The sequence below is a fragment of the Eleutherodactylus coqui genome, chromosome 5, assembly GCF_035609145.1.
Source record: "Eleutherodactylus coqui strain aEleCoq1 chromosome 5, aEleCoq1.hap1, whole genome shotgun sequence".
Classification (NCBI taxonomy): domain Eukaryota; kingdom Metazoa; phylum Chordata; class Amphibia; order Anura; family Eleutherodactylidae; genus Eleutherodactylus; species Eleutherodactylus coqui.
This window is the reverse complement of record NC_089841.1, coordinates 176,528,300-176,544,517: the sequence shown is the minus strand read 5'-3', so window position 1 is coordinate 176,544,517 and position 16,218 is coordinate 176,528,300. Positions and strand designations below refer to the sequence as shown.

The 16,218-nt window shown below is 41.5% G+C and overlaps 2 protein-coding genes across 2 annotated transcripts; both read left to right on the top strand.

Moving 5' to 3' along the window:
• The first annotated feature begins 208 nt into the window (after positions 1–208).
• On the top strand, positions 209–16,003 carry NEFH (neurofilament heavy chain). The gene is made up of 6 exons (XM_066603801.1): positions 209–980; positions 2,072–2,271; positions 9,944–10,068; positions 12,263–12,614; positions 12,831–13,085; positions 13,707–16,003. The coding sequence occupies exons 1-6, from the start codon at positions 209–211 to the stop codon at positions 14,709–14,711; spliced, it is 2,709 nt and encodes a 902-aa protein (XP_066459898.1). The 3' UTR covers positions 14,712–16,003.
• Positions 13,201–13,700, top strand: LOC136627199 (nucleolar protein 58-like; the record flags this gene model as incomplete). The annotated part of the gene is made up of 2 exons (XM_066602130.1): positions 13,201–13,269; positions 13,326–13,700. Coding segments are annotated over exons 1-2 (444 nt in total), but the record flags the coding sequence as incomplete, so codon positions are not given.
• Positions 16,004–16,218: the final 215 nt, after the last annotated feature.

The following is a 16,218-nucleotide window of genomic DNA, read 5'->3' as shown; positions in this document are numbered from 1 at the left end:
ACTGTGTGCTTCAGGACTCCAGGCCCCGGACAGCTCCTTACATCTATCTTGTCTTTCTCTTCATGATTCACCACTTTTCTCTTTGAGATTCCATTGCCTGCTTTATCTACTTCCATTTCAACATCTTTTTTTTTCACTTCTTGCATGTGACATTTTTGACTCTTTGCATTTCTTCTAACTTCCAGCTACCTGATTCAGCACTTTCATTATGTTCAGCTTCAGCATGGATCGCTCAGTAGGTCCTGTTACCTACAGAAGACCTGCAGAGAGCTACCTTAGATCTAGCTCTATTTCCCTCACCCACAGTGGCAGCAGTAGTTTCCAATCCCAAACTCGGAGTCGTAGAAGCGCCCCATCTTACAGTGAAAGTCCTGAGCCCTCCAATGGACCAAGGGATGAAAAGGAGGCCTTGCAAGGTCTGAACGAGAGGTTTGCTGGCTACATAGAAAAGGTATGGAGGCTGGAAGAACAGAATCAGAGTTTACAACAAGAAGCAATAGCCTTAAGGAAGCAGCAGGCTGGCATCTCTGCTATTGGTCAGTTGTATGAAAGAGAGATACAAGACATTCGGAACCAGCTCCTGAAAATCAACTCTGAAAATAGTCAAGAACAGCTAGAAGCAAACCGACTTAATGAGGACATTGAATTATTGAGGCTGAAGACCCAAGACGAAGAGAGACTTAAGGAAGAGGCTGTGTCTGCTGAGAGAGCACTTCGGCAGTACCTACAAGACTGTACCTTAGAAAGTGAGCAAATTGGAAGGAAGGTCCAGGCTCTACAGGATGAAGTAACCCACCTGTGCAAAGGCCACCAAGATGATGTGGAAGAAATGGTTATGCAGATACAAGGCAGCCAAGTGACATTACAGCAGTTTGGAGAAATGCCTGGGTTGGAACTGGCATCAGCTCTGAAAGAAATCAGGGGACAGCTAGAGGGCCATATAGGAAGAAATACCATGCAGACCCAAGAATGGTTCCAAGGTGAGTAAGTGCAAAGCATCAGCAAGTCATCTACAGCAATCTGACATTCATTTTCCTCAAAGTTGGCTGCATCAACTGATACAAAAACCATGTATCAATATTATTTATCATTGCTATTATGCTATGCTATTTCTATATATCTAATTAAGATTTGCATTCTATATTGAATATTGCATAGAAAAAAAAATATTACACAACTTATATATTTACTTATCTGATCTGCAGATTAGTCTGTGGCTTGTAAAGTGATCCAGGAGATGTGATTTTACCTTCCGGCTAGGAAGAGGTTACATCCTAGCACATGAAATTCCTGAGTCATGTTTGGTTTCTATATTAGTCTCTGCGCGTCTCTCTACCTCCGTCCTTTCTTGTGCTGCAATCAACCACATTGATGCTTATTCTCAATCGTCAACTCTATCCTGAATGGAAATATTTAATAACATAGATATTTTAATAATTGAGAACATGTTCTTGTTCCTAGTGGGTATTTTTTGGTATTTCCATGAATTTTAGTCTGTGCGTTATATAATAGCACCATCTGAAAAATAGTTGTCCATGATTCTCTACATGTACAAAAATGATATATTTCAAGATGAAAAAAAAAATTACACTTGCACTTAAAGGGCTTCTCTGCTTTGGATAATCCCTACTTGTTAGAATGGTCCTTCGACAAAAGTGACCCCCAGTGATCAGTGCATGACATAGTGCCCATTCAAATCAATAGATTGCCTTTGTAAGGCAAAGCAGGAGAAATCCTCCAGAAAAAAAGAGACATTCTCTATAATGGATTTCTACTCTGACCGAGAGGTAAGAATCCTGGACAGAGTATCCCCTCTATTAACCCAGAATTCCCTAATGGGGTATATGAAAATGGGTTTGCTAAATTCAACAACCCCTTTAATTCTGCATAGCGATTTATGCTCAAAGAGCCCCAACTTCATTATGCAATGCTCATATGCAATAGGGACAATGAGCCATCGTTTTTGCTTGTCCCTTGCACAGCCATCAATACAGTATGGAAGCTCCTGGGTTATCTTAGACTTCTCTGTTATATACTTTTATACATATATTTTCTTCATTTTTATTAACAGTTCAGCTGGAGAAACTAAATGAGGCTTCACATGTGAATACACAGGCCATTCGCTCTGCTAGCGATGAAATAACCAGCTATCGACATCAGCTTCAGAGTCAGATCACCCAGCTAGAAGTTCTGAAAGGATCCCAGCAGTCTTTGGAGAGACAGTGCATGGATCTAGAGGATCGTCACCAGGCAGAATTAGCATCTTACCAGGTAATATCTGTCATCGTGACTAGGACTATGAAATCCTTACTAATAACAAGCTTACTGCAAGACTGTGTAAAGATTATTGTCTTAGACTCGTAGGCTATACTGATGAATTTTTATTGGGGGTTACCAGCGGGGACATGGCTGTGAAACGGGTCGGGAAAGACTTCAGCAATTCAATGGCCTCCATTTACTAAAGGAGTTGTCTGAAATCAGAAAAATTGGGGCAAAGGAATGGTATAAAATAACAGAATACATGTTGAATCTCCTGCTACTCCAGCGCCCCCTATCTCCTGGGCTTTCTTTGCAAGGATGCAGCAGTGATATGATGTTAACAACATGTGACCACTGCAGCCAATCGCTGACCAATGTGATTGGCTGAAGTGGTTACGCATTTTTAATGTGATGCCACCGCTGCAGCACTGTAAGGAAACACCATCATGGAACAGTAGATAGGTGGCGCTAGAGTGACAGGGGAGACAACAAGTAAGTAATATTTATTTTGTTATTTTATTTCCGCAAATTGGTTCCATCTCAGACAAGCCGCTGAATAATTGCATCGGAGAAATTAGAGAGAGAAATCGGCGCATGTCTTAATACATCTGGTGCACTTGGAATTGTCTGTTTAAATTTGACATTTCTACCTGCTATGTGCAGACAATGCATTCACAACACTAATTTGCAACATTTTTAACTATTTATTTTAAAAAAGGTTTTCATCGTGTTTATTATGAGAAATGGAAAGGAGGGAAAGATGAGTGACAGGAAGGAGCCTGAAAATATCAGGGCCTGTAAAAAAAACAGTAAACAGGATCATAAAATCACAAGCACATAGACTGCATCCAAGTTAAAGAACCATCATAATGAATGCAACGTCATAAGAGATACTCAGGAAAGACCGCAACAGGGAGAAAAGTGTGGGAAGAAAAAGAAGGGAGGAAGAAAAATAAAAGTGTAGTTAAAATAAATAATACTAAACTATTGGGCAGCTCACTACTACTCTCAGAATGGTACTATAAGACTCTATGTGCATGGTATGGTACAGTATCCACATGCCTTATAATTAAAATAGTGTAAAAACATAATAGATCATAGGATATGTGCATATAGATGAATAGAAAATGTTGTAAAATAAGTCAAATTAAGCTAGATGGGAGAAATTAGGTAATGAAGTCTGGTAATGTTTTCCGTGGGGCCCTCACTACTTAGTTACACTGTGTGAATGTGCACTTTGTGACAACATTAAAAAATATAGAGGTCTGCATAGAGAACTCACCACCTCGTGTGGCAACCTGTTCTACTCATTAATCACCCTCACTGTCTAATATCTAATCTGTGTTTCCTCCCTTTCAGTTTCATCCCATTGCTTCTTGTGTAAATGAGAATAGGGCTGATCCCTCTGCACTGTGACAGCCCTTCAGATATTTGTAGACAGCTATTAAGTCTCCTCAGCCTTCTTTTTTGTAAGCTAAACATTCCCAGATCCTTTAACTATTCCTCATAGGACATGATTTGCAGACCGCTCACCATCTTGGTAACTCTTCTCTGAACTTGTCACTCAATCAGCACACTATTTCAGTTATGGATTTGGGATGCTGGAAAAGTGAAAATGGTGGTTTGTCAAGTCCCTTGATTAGGAAGCTGACAGCGACTAACAATCTCCTACATTGGACCAGTTACTATCCAAGGAGCTTACATAGGGTTATTCCTAAGGGTAATATTTGAGGCTTTGCAAGATTTTTTTCACTGAAGCTAGATTTTTGAAGCATAGATTCATATGCAGAGGCATCCAACCACAGCTTTGAATCAAGCGTTTAAGCATGCAAGGATCAAAATTAGGTGAGAACCGTTGTTCCCTAATCAAGTGCTCTCTGTCCAAAAAATGGTGAGGGTGACAGGTACTCATGACCAGGCCTCGGCACAAATTTTTGACATTCTTAAGAGACATTGGAACATTTTACAGGCTCACTTCGACATATGGGATATTATTTCTAGTCATCCAACAGTCACATATAGCAAGGGACAGTCTATGTGACAGATTGATTCACAGTAGAGATGAGCGAGCATGCTCATTTAAGGCTGCTACTTGATCAAGTAACAGTCTTATCGAGTAACTGTGTCCTCGCCCAAGCAGCATGTGGGGGGGCGGCAGGGGCCAGCGGGGGGGGGGGGGAGGATCTCTCTCACTCTCCCCCAGCATCCACCCGCCGCCCCCTGCTGCCCACCCGCATGCTGCTCGGGGTGGGCACCCAATCCAGTGGTCAGATTCCGGAGGTGATAGGTTTCTCGTTAGACTACTAAATCTCAATCAATGTTGCCCTCCATTCAATGAGCCCAGGATTGTACTTGTCTAAACCCAACTCTAAGCTTTCCTTAGTACGATTACCCAAATAAAATGTCCAACCAGGGAGTAAAAGAAAAGAAAAAAAAACAACCCCATCCACATATCTTACTCACTTCAGTGGGAAAGGAGTGATACATAATATAAGGATGAGTAGAGGAAAAGGTATGAATCTACGACCATGTGGAATTATCGCTCCCCAATAAACACTGTACCCATCCTCATAGAATGCCTACGAATTTCCAATCAATCTCTGACATTCCAGAGATCTCTGGAAGTGTATCCAGGGACTCCAAATGCGTATAAACGTCTCTTGACTGTCTCTCTCCTCCGCTACCAACTCCTCCATAGACATCAACTCGTTAACCTCTTGTATCCATTCAACCTCGACCCGAGTCTGTTGTATTTTCCAATGTCTAGGTATGACTGTGTGCGGCTATTATAAAGAAACCTAGTAGATCTTTTTTGATGGTAGACGCTAAACCAGGTAGCATAGACAAGAGCGCTATCTGCGGAGAGTAAGTAATAGCCTGCACCTCTATGAAAGGTACCACAAGAATACGAGTTCCTCTACTGGAGCTACTTTCTTTCTGAGAGATTGTCAATTGTTGTACAGCAGGATTGATGTATTTCTGCCAATTAGACTATCCCAACGTTTTAGGAAGTTTGTTGAGGCATTGGTGAATATGTCAATGATATAGAGAATAACAAAAAAAGTCTGGTAGCATGACATGTTAATTAGTGTCATAAAGGAGAAATCAGCTCCACACGTTTTACTGCATTGGAGGTAGTATATCCATCACTGAGGAAAGGAGACTAAAAATAAAGACTCTGCTAAATAGTAGCACAGTGGATCTACTGGGTCAACTCTGTACAGCCATATGGTCTTAGCCAGGCCTTGTCCTTGGTATTTATAGCACTCTTTGGCGATTAGTTTTCCCGGTCTGAGCTAGTTGCCAGTATTTTACATTAAGGAGAATGGATGCTTCTCCGGAATATTATAAGTATTAACATTTTAAGCATGCACAGGTTGATCTAGTGGTATCATCCCATGTAATTTATCCCATGGAATGCATGTAATCTGGCATCTTTCCTGGGAGAAAGTGATCCATTGTGTCTTGTATCTAGTCTTCTAGTAAACTGTAATCTAGTAATCTAATGTGGCATGAAGGCACATGCGCAGCCCATTGATTTTTGGGGTCAGAAGATTCCCGAATGCATGCGCCACATCACAATATGGTAATGTGCTGCGATTCTGTGCTGCGTGATGTGCGGTCGGTCAGCTCAGTCAGCTGGAGGTGACGTATGACAGACCCAGCCCTCAAACTACTGCAGTTTTGTTTTTTTTTAAAGGCGCATTAAAGTGGTGTCATCATCCCACGGGGAGCTATGGGGTGATGTTGAATTTATTTTAGTCCTCTCCCAGTATTTATCTATTGTTTTCAGCCATGTGCCTTATTAGCTCCTGATGAACTCTGGCACAGGGAAACATGTCAGTGGTGATGTGTAATGAGATAATGAAACTGGCTATACATAGATGCATTGATTCTATATGTTCTTTTCCCGATCTGTATGCCTATGTGCAGGTATTTTGTGATTTCATATATATAATCACTCCTGTTTTAGTGTGGATATACACTTATTCTAAAAAATATATATCACGCACCTAGAAAGAGTTGTTGGAATGAAACTTTCTATGTGTGATTGTAACGATAATATTAGTAAGTGGTTACAATATCAAAGCAAAAGGATTATTTATTTCAGAAAACTGACCCTTTGAATAGAGGACCCAGTACCCTATTGTACGGTCTCTAGCTTGGATACAAGAGGGTTTGATATGGATGGACATGGAGGCTCTAGTACCCTGCTGTTCAGCCTCTAGCTTGAATGCAAGAAGCGATACGGGTAGGAATGGAGGCTCGAGTACTCTGTTGTACTGCCTCTAGCTTGGATACAAGATGTAATACAGGTGGGCATGGAGGCTCTAGTGCCCTGTTGTACCGCCTCTAGCTTGGATACAAGATGTGATACAGGCAGGCAAGGAGGCTCTAGTACCCTGTTGTACTGCCTCTAGCTTGGATACAAGATGTGATACAGGCAGGCAAGGAGACTCTAGTACCCTGTTGTACCACCTCTAGTTTATATACAAGATGTGATACAGGCAGGCATGGAGGCTCTAGTATCCTGTTGTACTGCCTCTAGCTTGGATACAAGATGTAATGCAGGTGGGCATGGAGGCTCAAGTACTCTGTTGTACCGCCTTTAGCTTGGATACAAGATGTGATACAGGTGGGCATGGAGGCTCTAGTACTCTGTTGTACCACCTCTAGCTTGGATACAAGATGTGATGCAGATGGGCATGGAGACTCTAGTACCCTGTTATACCGCCTCCAGCTTGGATACAAGATGTGATACAGGCGGACATGAAGGCATAGAGGTTCCATAAAATATCCTGCAGCATATCGGTCCACATTTGGTGTAACTGAGCCTCTAGATTATGCAAACTCATTGGCTGTCAAAATTGGCATCCCAGATGGTCTCATACATGTTCTATTAGCAATAAATCCGGCAACTGGGAAGCCATAAAAGTGTGACAATGCTGTGGAGACATTCCTGTGACCCCTTGTGTGCGGCCGAGCATTATCCTGTTGGAAAACACCTCTTGGAAACGGCCATGAGAGGAAGACATGTGGCTGCAGGATGTCCTATATATACCACTGAGCTGTTATTGTCCCTTGTACCACTATAAGGGGTGACCAACTGTTATATGTAATAACCTCTGGACCATCACACCAGCAGTGGGGGCAGCGTGCCACTCCACAGCAAAGGCAGGATTGAGGCGTTCACCCCTAGGTCTCCAGACATGAACGTGGCCATGATCAGTACCCAAATTAAACCTGGATTTGTCACTGAAGACAACTCTGTTGCACCCCGTAGTAATCCAGTTTTCTCTTTCATGACATCACTGCAAATGGAGGAGATGGTAGGTGGGTGTCAATTCAGTACACATAATGGGCACTGTGAGACCAAATGTCCTTCAGCCAAGAGCCTTGAAATGGTTCCAATAGACACAGGGGTGTAATGATGGTGCTATCTGTCTCTGAATGGTGGGAAATGAAACAGTTAGAGCTGTTTGTGCTTGTAGGATGATCAGATGATCCTCTCTACTGGTGGTCTGTTAAGGGCATCCTGAGCCCAGTGCCCTTGTGTACACGTCCTCACGCATCCACTGGTCCCAACGCCTCCAAACAGTCTGGATAGAATGGCCCTGGTGGTGGGCAAGTCATTGATACGATTATCCAGGCATTCTAATAATTCGTCCCCTCTCACATTCTGTTAATTGAATGAAATCTCTTAGATTGCATTGTAGAGGCGTCTAGTGGTCAACAAGCTCCACACAGGTGGAAAAAGATCCACTATACACAAGTATCTTAAGAGCTTTTCTATAGTCCAAGGGAACCACTTTTAGGGCCTCAGGTGGCAAGACCGTTCATCTAATCACCCCATAACTCTAATCATTTGCATATCTGCCTGAGATGTAACTGCATGCCGAGTTTTGCATCAAAAAGACAACTTTTTCTAGGGGCTTGATTTTTTTTTGTTGACAATAAATGTATACACAAGTAGAAGTGGAATAGGGAGTAATGGTTATACTGGTCACACTATTTAAGTATCTATGTTTTGATGTACTGTAGTTGGAGGTGCTATAATTCCATGACCAATAACTAGAGAATGTTTATCTATTTGCCCTGTTTGAGAATTTACAACAGTTGATGGACACTTGATTATTTTATCTTGCACCAGAGGAATACTTCATTGATGGCTCTGCCCTGATGTTTAGGCTATAATACGACGTTGAAGGGAAAGGTTCCAGCATGGAGCCACCATTCTCAAAACAGTTAGTCCGCACAGGCCTAGGACAGCATTTAAGCCTTTATGTGGTCCATCTGAATATAATAGGTCCTGACCCATATTGCCTTGGTGGATTGTTTTTGCTTATCTTTGATAATATTTTGATGGTGACCTATGGTGATAATTGTGATTGTATTTTGTACTCTTGAGGGTCCATATCAGTTTAAGGCTGCATTCCCACAAACGTATATCGGCTCGGTTTTCACGCCGAGCCGATATACGTCGTCCTCATCTGCAGGGGGGGAGGATCGAAAAGCCAGGAGTAGGAACTGAGCTCCCGCCCCCTCTCTGCCTCCTCTCCACCCCTCTGCACTATTTGCAATGGGGAGAGGTGGAACAGGGGCGGGGCTAATTCTTACCACTTAGCCCCACCCTGTCCCGCCTCTCCCCATTGCAAATAGTGCACAGGGGCGAAGAGGAGGCAGAGAGGGGGCGGGAGCTCAGTTTCTGCTCCTGGCTCTTCCATCCTCCCCCCCTGCAGATGAGGACGACGTATATCGGCTTGGCGTGAAAACCAAGCCGATATACGTTCGTGGGAATGCAGCCTAAGGTTGACAACAAAATAGATGCTATTCCAGCCTGCCATAGCTGTATGTCTTTGTCAGTTCATTTAATTGCATTAAATAAGAGTTAATTCTTAAACTTGTCTTTGAGTGATGGTAATTCTAGCGGGTAGTTGCTTCTTATATTTAGCCAGTGAATATAAATCAAAATTTAATTCTAAAAAATTGCATTAAAATAGTTACTTAACTTATTTACTAAACACATATCTAGCTTTTTCTTCAATTTAGTTGATTTCTCTGTTGAGGCACTTGTCTAAGGAGTAGATCAAAAATTCAGTCCTATCTGGTAAAAGATCTAACAGCTGACATGTATGTCTTTGTTCATTTGTTAAAAATTACCCAACCATCACTAAAATTCATGGCCCCATTTTTGGTCCATATTGTACTGTTGTAGTATTAGGGACATATATGGCTCACAATTAGCTTTTAATTAGCCACAAAATTATTCATTGCAGATCAAGGTTTTCATTTTGTTCTTCATGGTTGCCATTTTTTCCCAAACTCCAGTCCTCACGACCCCCAGCAGGTCGTGATTTGAGGATATCCCACAGAGAGAACACCCGTGACAATGTCTGAGGCACTGACCATAATTACATCACCTGTACAATACTGAGGAAATCCAGAAAACATGACCTGTTGGGGAGTCGTGAGGACTGGAGTTGGGGAATACTGATGGTTGCCTTTGTTAACCATACTATATCAGCAACGTGTGACCTGATCCACATAACAAAATATCAGAGAGGAGTCACAATTATCTTCTGCTACAAGCAAGACATCCATGAAAATTAACAATGGAACTTAAATAACTTAAACCATGTGTTATTTTTAATAATGTTCTAATTAAGACATTTATTGTATTCAGGAAACTCTGCACCAGTTGGATAATGAGCTAAGGAACACCAAGTGGGAAATGGCTGCTCAGATACGAGAGTACCAAGACTTGCTGAACGTCAAGATGGCCCTGGATATAGAGATTGCTGCCTATAGGTAGGAGTGGTGTTGGCTATAAACTTGAATCTATAACCCATTATATATGAGAGCTTAAACATTTCTACTAAAGTCATTTATAAGAAAGAAAAAAAAAGGACAGGACTATTTATTAAAGAATGACATTAAATGCATTGTTTTATATACATTCTATGTATTCTCATAAGACAGTCCCTTTCGGAATTGATGAAGGCCTGTTGATTAGCTGCAAGGGTGAGACAAAAAGAATAGACCTTACGACGATAGTTGGAGAACTGTAAAACCGGGCAATTAAATGAGCAATTGTCTATCCAACAACTATCAGGTTAATTTTGAAGGCCCGTGAGCAGGGTGCATTCTGAAAACACCACCTTGGGCCCCAATAGAGCTTGTCCTGCCCTTGATTAGCGGATTATTGTGCCTCATACACCCCAGCATTCAGCTGATATCGCCAAGGAAAGTGTTAATGCCTGTCTGCTTTGGTTCATAGAGTGGGGTTCCAAGTAAATATCAATATGTGGAAGGAAGGTAGTAGGTGCCTACTGAAGTACAGAATATGGGAGTTTTGGACTCAATTCCTCTGCTATTGCTCCTGCACATGTATCAATATTTTGACAACTGGGTTTCATTCATAAAAAAAAATGCAAGCACCATTGCATTTAAATAGCTGCTATAGAATACAGATATACTCATATAACCACCCAAGCGAAAGGTTTGTAGTCCATACTACTTGCGATTGTTATGAATGGAGTTATAATAAGGACTGCAGGACCTTGTAAGTATTGCGCATTATCCATGGAGAGGCTGTTCGTTTGGACTTATAATTAAACTTGGCTTCGCCATTCCCTTTATTAATTTAGTGTATCCCTACATTGTCAGCACTGGTTGATAGAGATTGAAAAGCAGACCCCTTAGGCCACTCTCACGCACACTGTTAGTAAAACGCCACGTTTGACGGCAATTTCAAGCGGCGTTTTAAAACACATTGTACTCTGTTCAACAGCGGTTTTAGCGCACCCCATCATTGTAATGGGTGATGAGGCGCGATAAAAAAGTCGCTTAAATGCATGAAAATAGAACAGACAGCACTAGAAGATTGCGGTGTTAGAGACGTCATGTTTAATTGCTGATCTGTGAAGCCCCATTGAAATGAATAGAGGCATTGTACAGCGTTACAAGCGTTGTGAGCATGCAAATGCAATAAATATACACTAAATGGCCACTTCAATAGAGACTAGGTGTTGAAATTGTTCTGCCGGAATTTTGACCCTCCCATAAGAATGGGAGGGTCATCTGACTAGGCAATAGTTATCCCACTGCTTACTGATCTGATTTTGCACTGTTTTGTGCACCGGAGTCCCCTGCTGTTATAACCATCCATACTAACAAACCAAGAGTTGTGTGTTTGGACACGTTAGTTGAAGCACCAGTGTTGTATTTGGCTGCAATTTGCTTGACCGTGCAGCACCCGTTCATCAGAACGATTCTTGACATTCTCCCATTTTTCCCCATTTATCTCCCAATTTTCTCATTCTAATTGAATTTACACTGAAACGCATTCATGAAAGCTTGTTTCACATTTTTACATAATCTTAAAGGGGTCATCCCCAGATCTAAGCTTATCCACAGGTTAGAGGAAAAATGTATGATCGGGGAGGGTCTGATTACTGGGGTGGATCATAAAAACAGGGGCCCTGTCTATGGAGTGCTGGACGAAGCATGGGCGCTGACACTTCATTCCTCTCTATCGGACTGCTCACTTACAGATTAAATGCAGAACACATACTAATAAGAAATCAGCGAGCATACTCGCTAAGGCAAACTACTCGAGCGAGTAGTGCCTTATGCGAGTACCTGTCCGCTCGTCTCTAAAGATTCGGTTGCCAGCGGGGGTCGGGGGAGCGGGGAGGAATGGGGGGGGGGGGAGATCTCTCTCTTACTCTCTCCCCCCTGCTCACTCCCGCAACTCACCGCTCTCCCCCGCCGGCACCCGAATCTTTTGAGACGAGCAGGCAGGTACTCGCATAAGGCACTACTCGCTCGAGTAGTTTGCCTTAGCGAGTACGCTCGCTCATCTCTAATAATAATACATAATGAAGGCAGTGAAGTATTTCTAGTTGCTCTTGTATTTTTAAAGGTTGAAACAAAAAAAATGTAATTTTTAAGAACATCATTGCTGGATAATTAAAAGTGTTTTACTACTTTTTGTTCTTAGAAAGCTACTTGAGGGAGAAGAATGTCGTATTGGAGGTGGTTTTGACCATTTTCCATTTGATGCAAGAAGCCCAAGAATACCAAGTACACCAAAGCACATTAAAGTGAAAAAAGAAGAAAAAATTAAGATTGTGGAGAAGTCAGACAAAGAAACTGTAATTGTGGAGAAGCAGACAGAAGAAACTCATGTTACTGAAGAGATAACAGAGGAAGAAGAAGTGATCACATCTCCAATAGAGGAACCCGAAGAAGATGGGAGAACACCTGTAGAGTTATCAGAAGAGAATGGAGAAAAGGAAGAGGAAGAATCAGAAGGGAAGGAGGAAGAGGGAGAAGAACATGAAGAAAATGAGGTTACAGAAAGTACTGAAGATGAAGAAAAAGAAGTAGATGAAAAGCCAGGAACAGAGGAAACAAATAATATAATAGACAAAGGGGGTGAAATTAAAATAAAAGTAAAGGATACCACTAAGAAAGATGAGGATAAATCCACAGAGAAAGGAAAGTCAGACAAGACTGATGATGAAGGGCTTGAAAAGAAGCCTGATGAGAGCAAACCTATTAAAAAGCAAGAAGATGATGCCAAAGATGAAAGAGGGGAAGCAAAAAAAGAAACAGAAAAAAAAACTGAAGGCGATGAAAAACCATCTAAGCAAGATGTAAAAACAGGACCAGCAAAAAAAGATGAGCCTTCTAAGAATGAAGAAAAGGCATCAGGCAAGAAAGAGGAAAAAAAGCTGGTCAACCAAGAAGAGAAGTCTGACAGTAATGAAAAAGAAGGTAAAAGCAAACAAGATTCGGGAAAAAAAGAAGATAAGCAATTGGTTATCAAGAAGGAAGCGAAAGGAGGGGATAAGGAAGGAGAGCCTGCAAAGTCAGCAAAACAGGAAGAATCAATTAAAACAGAAGAAAAGACAATTGACACCAAAACTGAAGAGGATGACGTTGCTACGAAAGAAAAGAAAAAGCCAGCTAGTAAAGAAGATACTAAAGCAGCACAGAAACCAGGTAAGGAAAAAGAAGAAAAACCTGCTAAAACTGAAGAAAAAATAAAAAGTATAAAGGAAGATGAAAAGCCGCCTAAAGTAGAGGAAAAGAAACTACCTAAGGCAGAGGAAAAGCAGCAAGAAAAGGAAGAGAAAAAGCAGCCTGTGAAGGAAGACGGCAAGAAGCCACCTATGGAAGAGAAGCCAACTAAGGTTGATGAAAAGAAGCCACCTAAGGTAGAAGAAAAGAAGCCACCTAAGGTAGAAGAAAAGAAAACACCTGAAGTTGAAGATAAGCCAAAATTAATGGAAGAGGAAAAGAAGGCAACTAAAGAGGAGAAGAAGGAAAAGCAGCCTGTGAAGGATGCATCTAAGGTAGCTGAGAAGCAGCTAGTGACAAAGGATGAAAAGAAACCATCTAAGGTAGAGGAAAAGAAACCAGCTCAGCTTGAGGAAAAGCAGACAGTAAAAGAAGAAGAAGAAAAGCCAGCAAAGACAGAAATAAAGCAGAAAGACAAGGAAGAGAAAACAAAACCAACAAAAGAAGAGGAGACCGAAAAGCAGGTAAAACAGAAGCCATCTAAGGAAGAAGAGAAGAAACCAGCTAGTAAAGAAGAAAAACAGAAGGTAAAGGAAGAGGACAAAAAGTCTCCTAAAGCAGAGGACAAAAAACCTACTAAGAAAGAGGAAAAACAAACTGCAAAGGAAGAAGAAAAGAAGCCAACTATGGTAGAGGAGAAGAAACCAACTAAGCTAGAAGAAAAACAGCCAGTGGAGAAAGAGGAAAAGAAGCCAGCTAAAGTAGAGGAGAAGAAAACAACTAAGACAGATGAAAAACAGCCAGTGAAAGACGATAAGAAGTCATCTAAAATAAGTGAAAAGCCACCAGTTAAGACAGAGGAAAAACAGGCAGTGAAAGAACCTGAAAAGAAGCAACCAAAAGCAGAGGAGAATAAATTAACTAAGGAGGAGGAAAAACAGCCAGTTAAGGAAAATGGAAAGAAGATGGCAAAGGTAGAAGACAAGAAACCAAAGGCAGAGGAGAAGAAACCAGATAAAACAGACGAAAAACAGCCTGTTAAGGGAGAAGATAAAAAAGCATCCAAATCAGAAGAAAAGAAGCCAAGCGAGACGGCAGAAAAGCAGCTAGTCAAAGAAGTAAAGGGACCAGCTAAGACAGAAGAGAAGGCGCTAAAGACAAGTGAGGTAAAAACAGACCAAGGGCCTAAAAAAGACAAAACCCCAGTGACAGAGCAACCTACTAAAGAAAAGAAGGAAAAGGGAGATAGTCCAAAACTGTCAAAAAAGGTCAAAGATACCAGCACTACAAAACAGTCTAGTGGAGGTAGTACTCAAGGTACAAAACCTAAGCCTGAGAAAAGTGAGAAGTCTTCTGGTACAGATCAGATAGCAAGTGAACCTTCCAAAGAAGCAAAGAAAAGTGAAAAGCAAACTAGCTTATAAAACACCAGCGCACACAGATGGTTGGAACCACCAAAGAGGTCAAACAAGATCCAAGAAACTCACTCTGGAACTCTCAATCTCAGAGACACTACATTGATATGGTGAACCCCACTGTACTGCTGAGCAGAACATGACGAAAAAGCCAGCCGCTTACTAGGGTGATCAGGGGCAACAGCAGCTCTGCAGTTCCTCTAGTCCAGTGGTTCAGCTTCACTCTTAAGAAACAGTACTACTGAACACGTAGAATACACTCGAGAGGTATACCCCAACAGTCACATAAAGGGGTAAATAGCAAAATGGCAAATGCATTATTTGTTCCACTGTAGTTACTATTAGAGAGTCTTGAAGGTAATATATAGTAGGAATACGCTTCACAAAGGATTGATCTTATGGGACATAGAGGCTGAAATGTATAATGAATGATGGGTAAGCTAGTGTAGCGAGAGAATATTTACAGATAATATTGAAGTACTTGGAGTTCCTATCATATATCCCGGTTAGACTCTTTCCAACACTCTTTGACAATCCCACCTCTTCTTGATTTACGAGACCAGTATTGGTCTCAATTGGTCGCTTGGAGAACTCCAGAGAATATCATTCTTGTAAAGACACCGAAGAGTTAGCAAGTTATAATGAGATATTGTAAACGACGAGATTCTTGCTAGATGTAATCAGGTAGGTTGAAATGAGTCAGGGAACACATGCAATAATTGCTCTTATATAATTCTAAGGAATATGATACTGATGCAAGTTTAACTGATCGTTGACACAATCCAATGTATAGAAGCCATGTTTAACTGCTCAGAGTCCACAGGTCACATCCCTTACTATTAGTTCCTCTAAGTACCAAACTTGCCTGTAGACAGCTGAGCCAGAAAACTCTTCCAATTGAAGATGCCTTCTTAGAAAAATAATGAATGTAGAGACATAAAACTTCAGGGAAGTAACACGGGTGTATTCAAACAGCCATACGTAACCATTCAGAAGACACTTTAAAAAAACCCACTTGCACGTATTGTGCTCATCAACTATTGGTACAGTACTACTACAGAACTTTCAATGTGACCATTTCACCTGATCCACAGTCACCCGTTTGTCTTTAATACAACTTATTTTAAACTAGGCCTACCTGATTAACTTCAATATCCTACTCTTGTTCATGTCGCACTCAAAGACAACTTAGGGCACTTTTACATGGGCTGACAGTCGTTTAAACAACTGCATGAGCGATGATGTCACTGCTAAGGTCATCATCGCTCGTGTAGAGCGTTTAGGTCTCATGTCCACGGGCAAAATAGGATTTTAAATCCGCAGCGGATCACCAGCATGCATATCCGCATCCCATAGGGATGCATTGACCATCCGCGGGTAGATAAATAACCGCGGATGGTCAATAAAAGTGAATTTAAAAAAATGGAGCATGAAAAAAATGTGACATGCTCCATTTTCGTGCGGGTCTCCCGCGGGGACGGCTCCCGCAGGCTTCTATGGAAGCCGTCCGGATCCG

Excerpts from the sequence above, each read along its gene's own strand:
- NEFH (XM_066603801.1), top strand. The coding sequence starts at position 209 with ATGTTCAGCTTCAGCATGGATCGCTCAGTAGGTCCTGTTACCTACAGA. Across the intron at positions 2,272-9,943 it reads CAGAATTAGCATCTTACCAG|GAAACTCTGCACCAGTTGGA; the intron begins GTAATATCTGTC and ends TATTGTATTCAG. Across the intron at positions 13,086-13,706 it reads AAAAAGAAGATAAGCAATTG|CAGACAGTAAAAGAAGAAGA; the intron begins GTTATCAAGAAG and ends CTTGAGGAAAAG.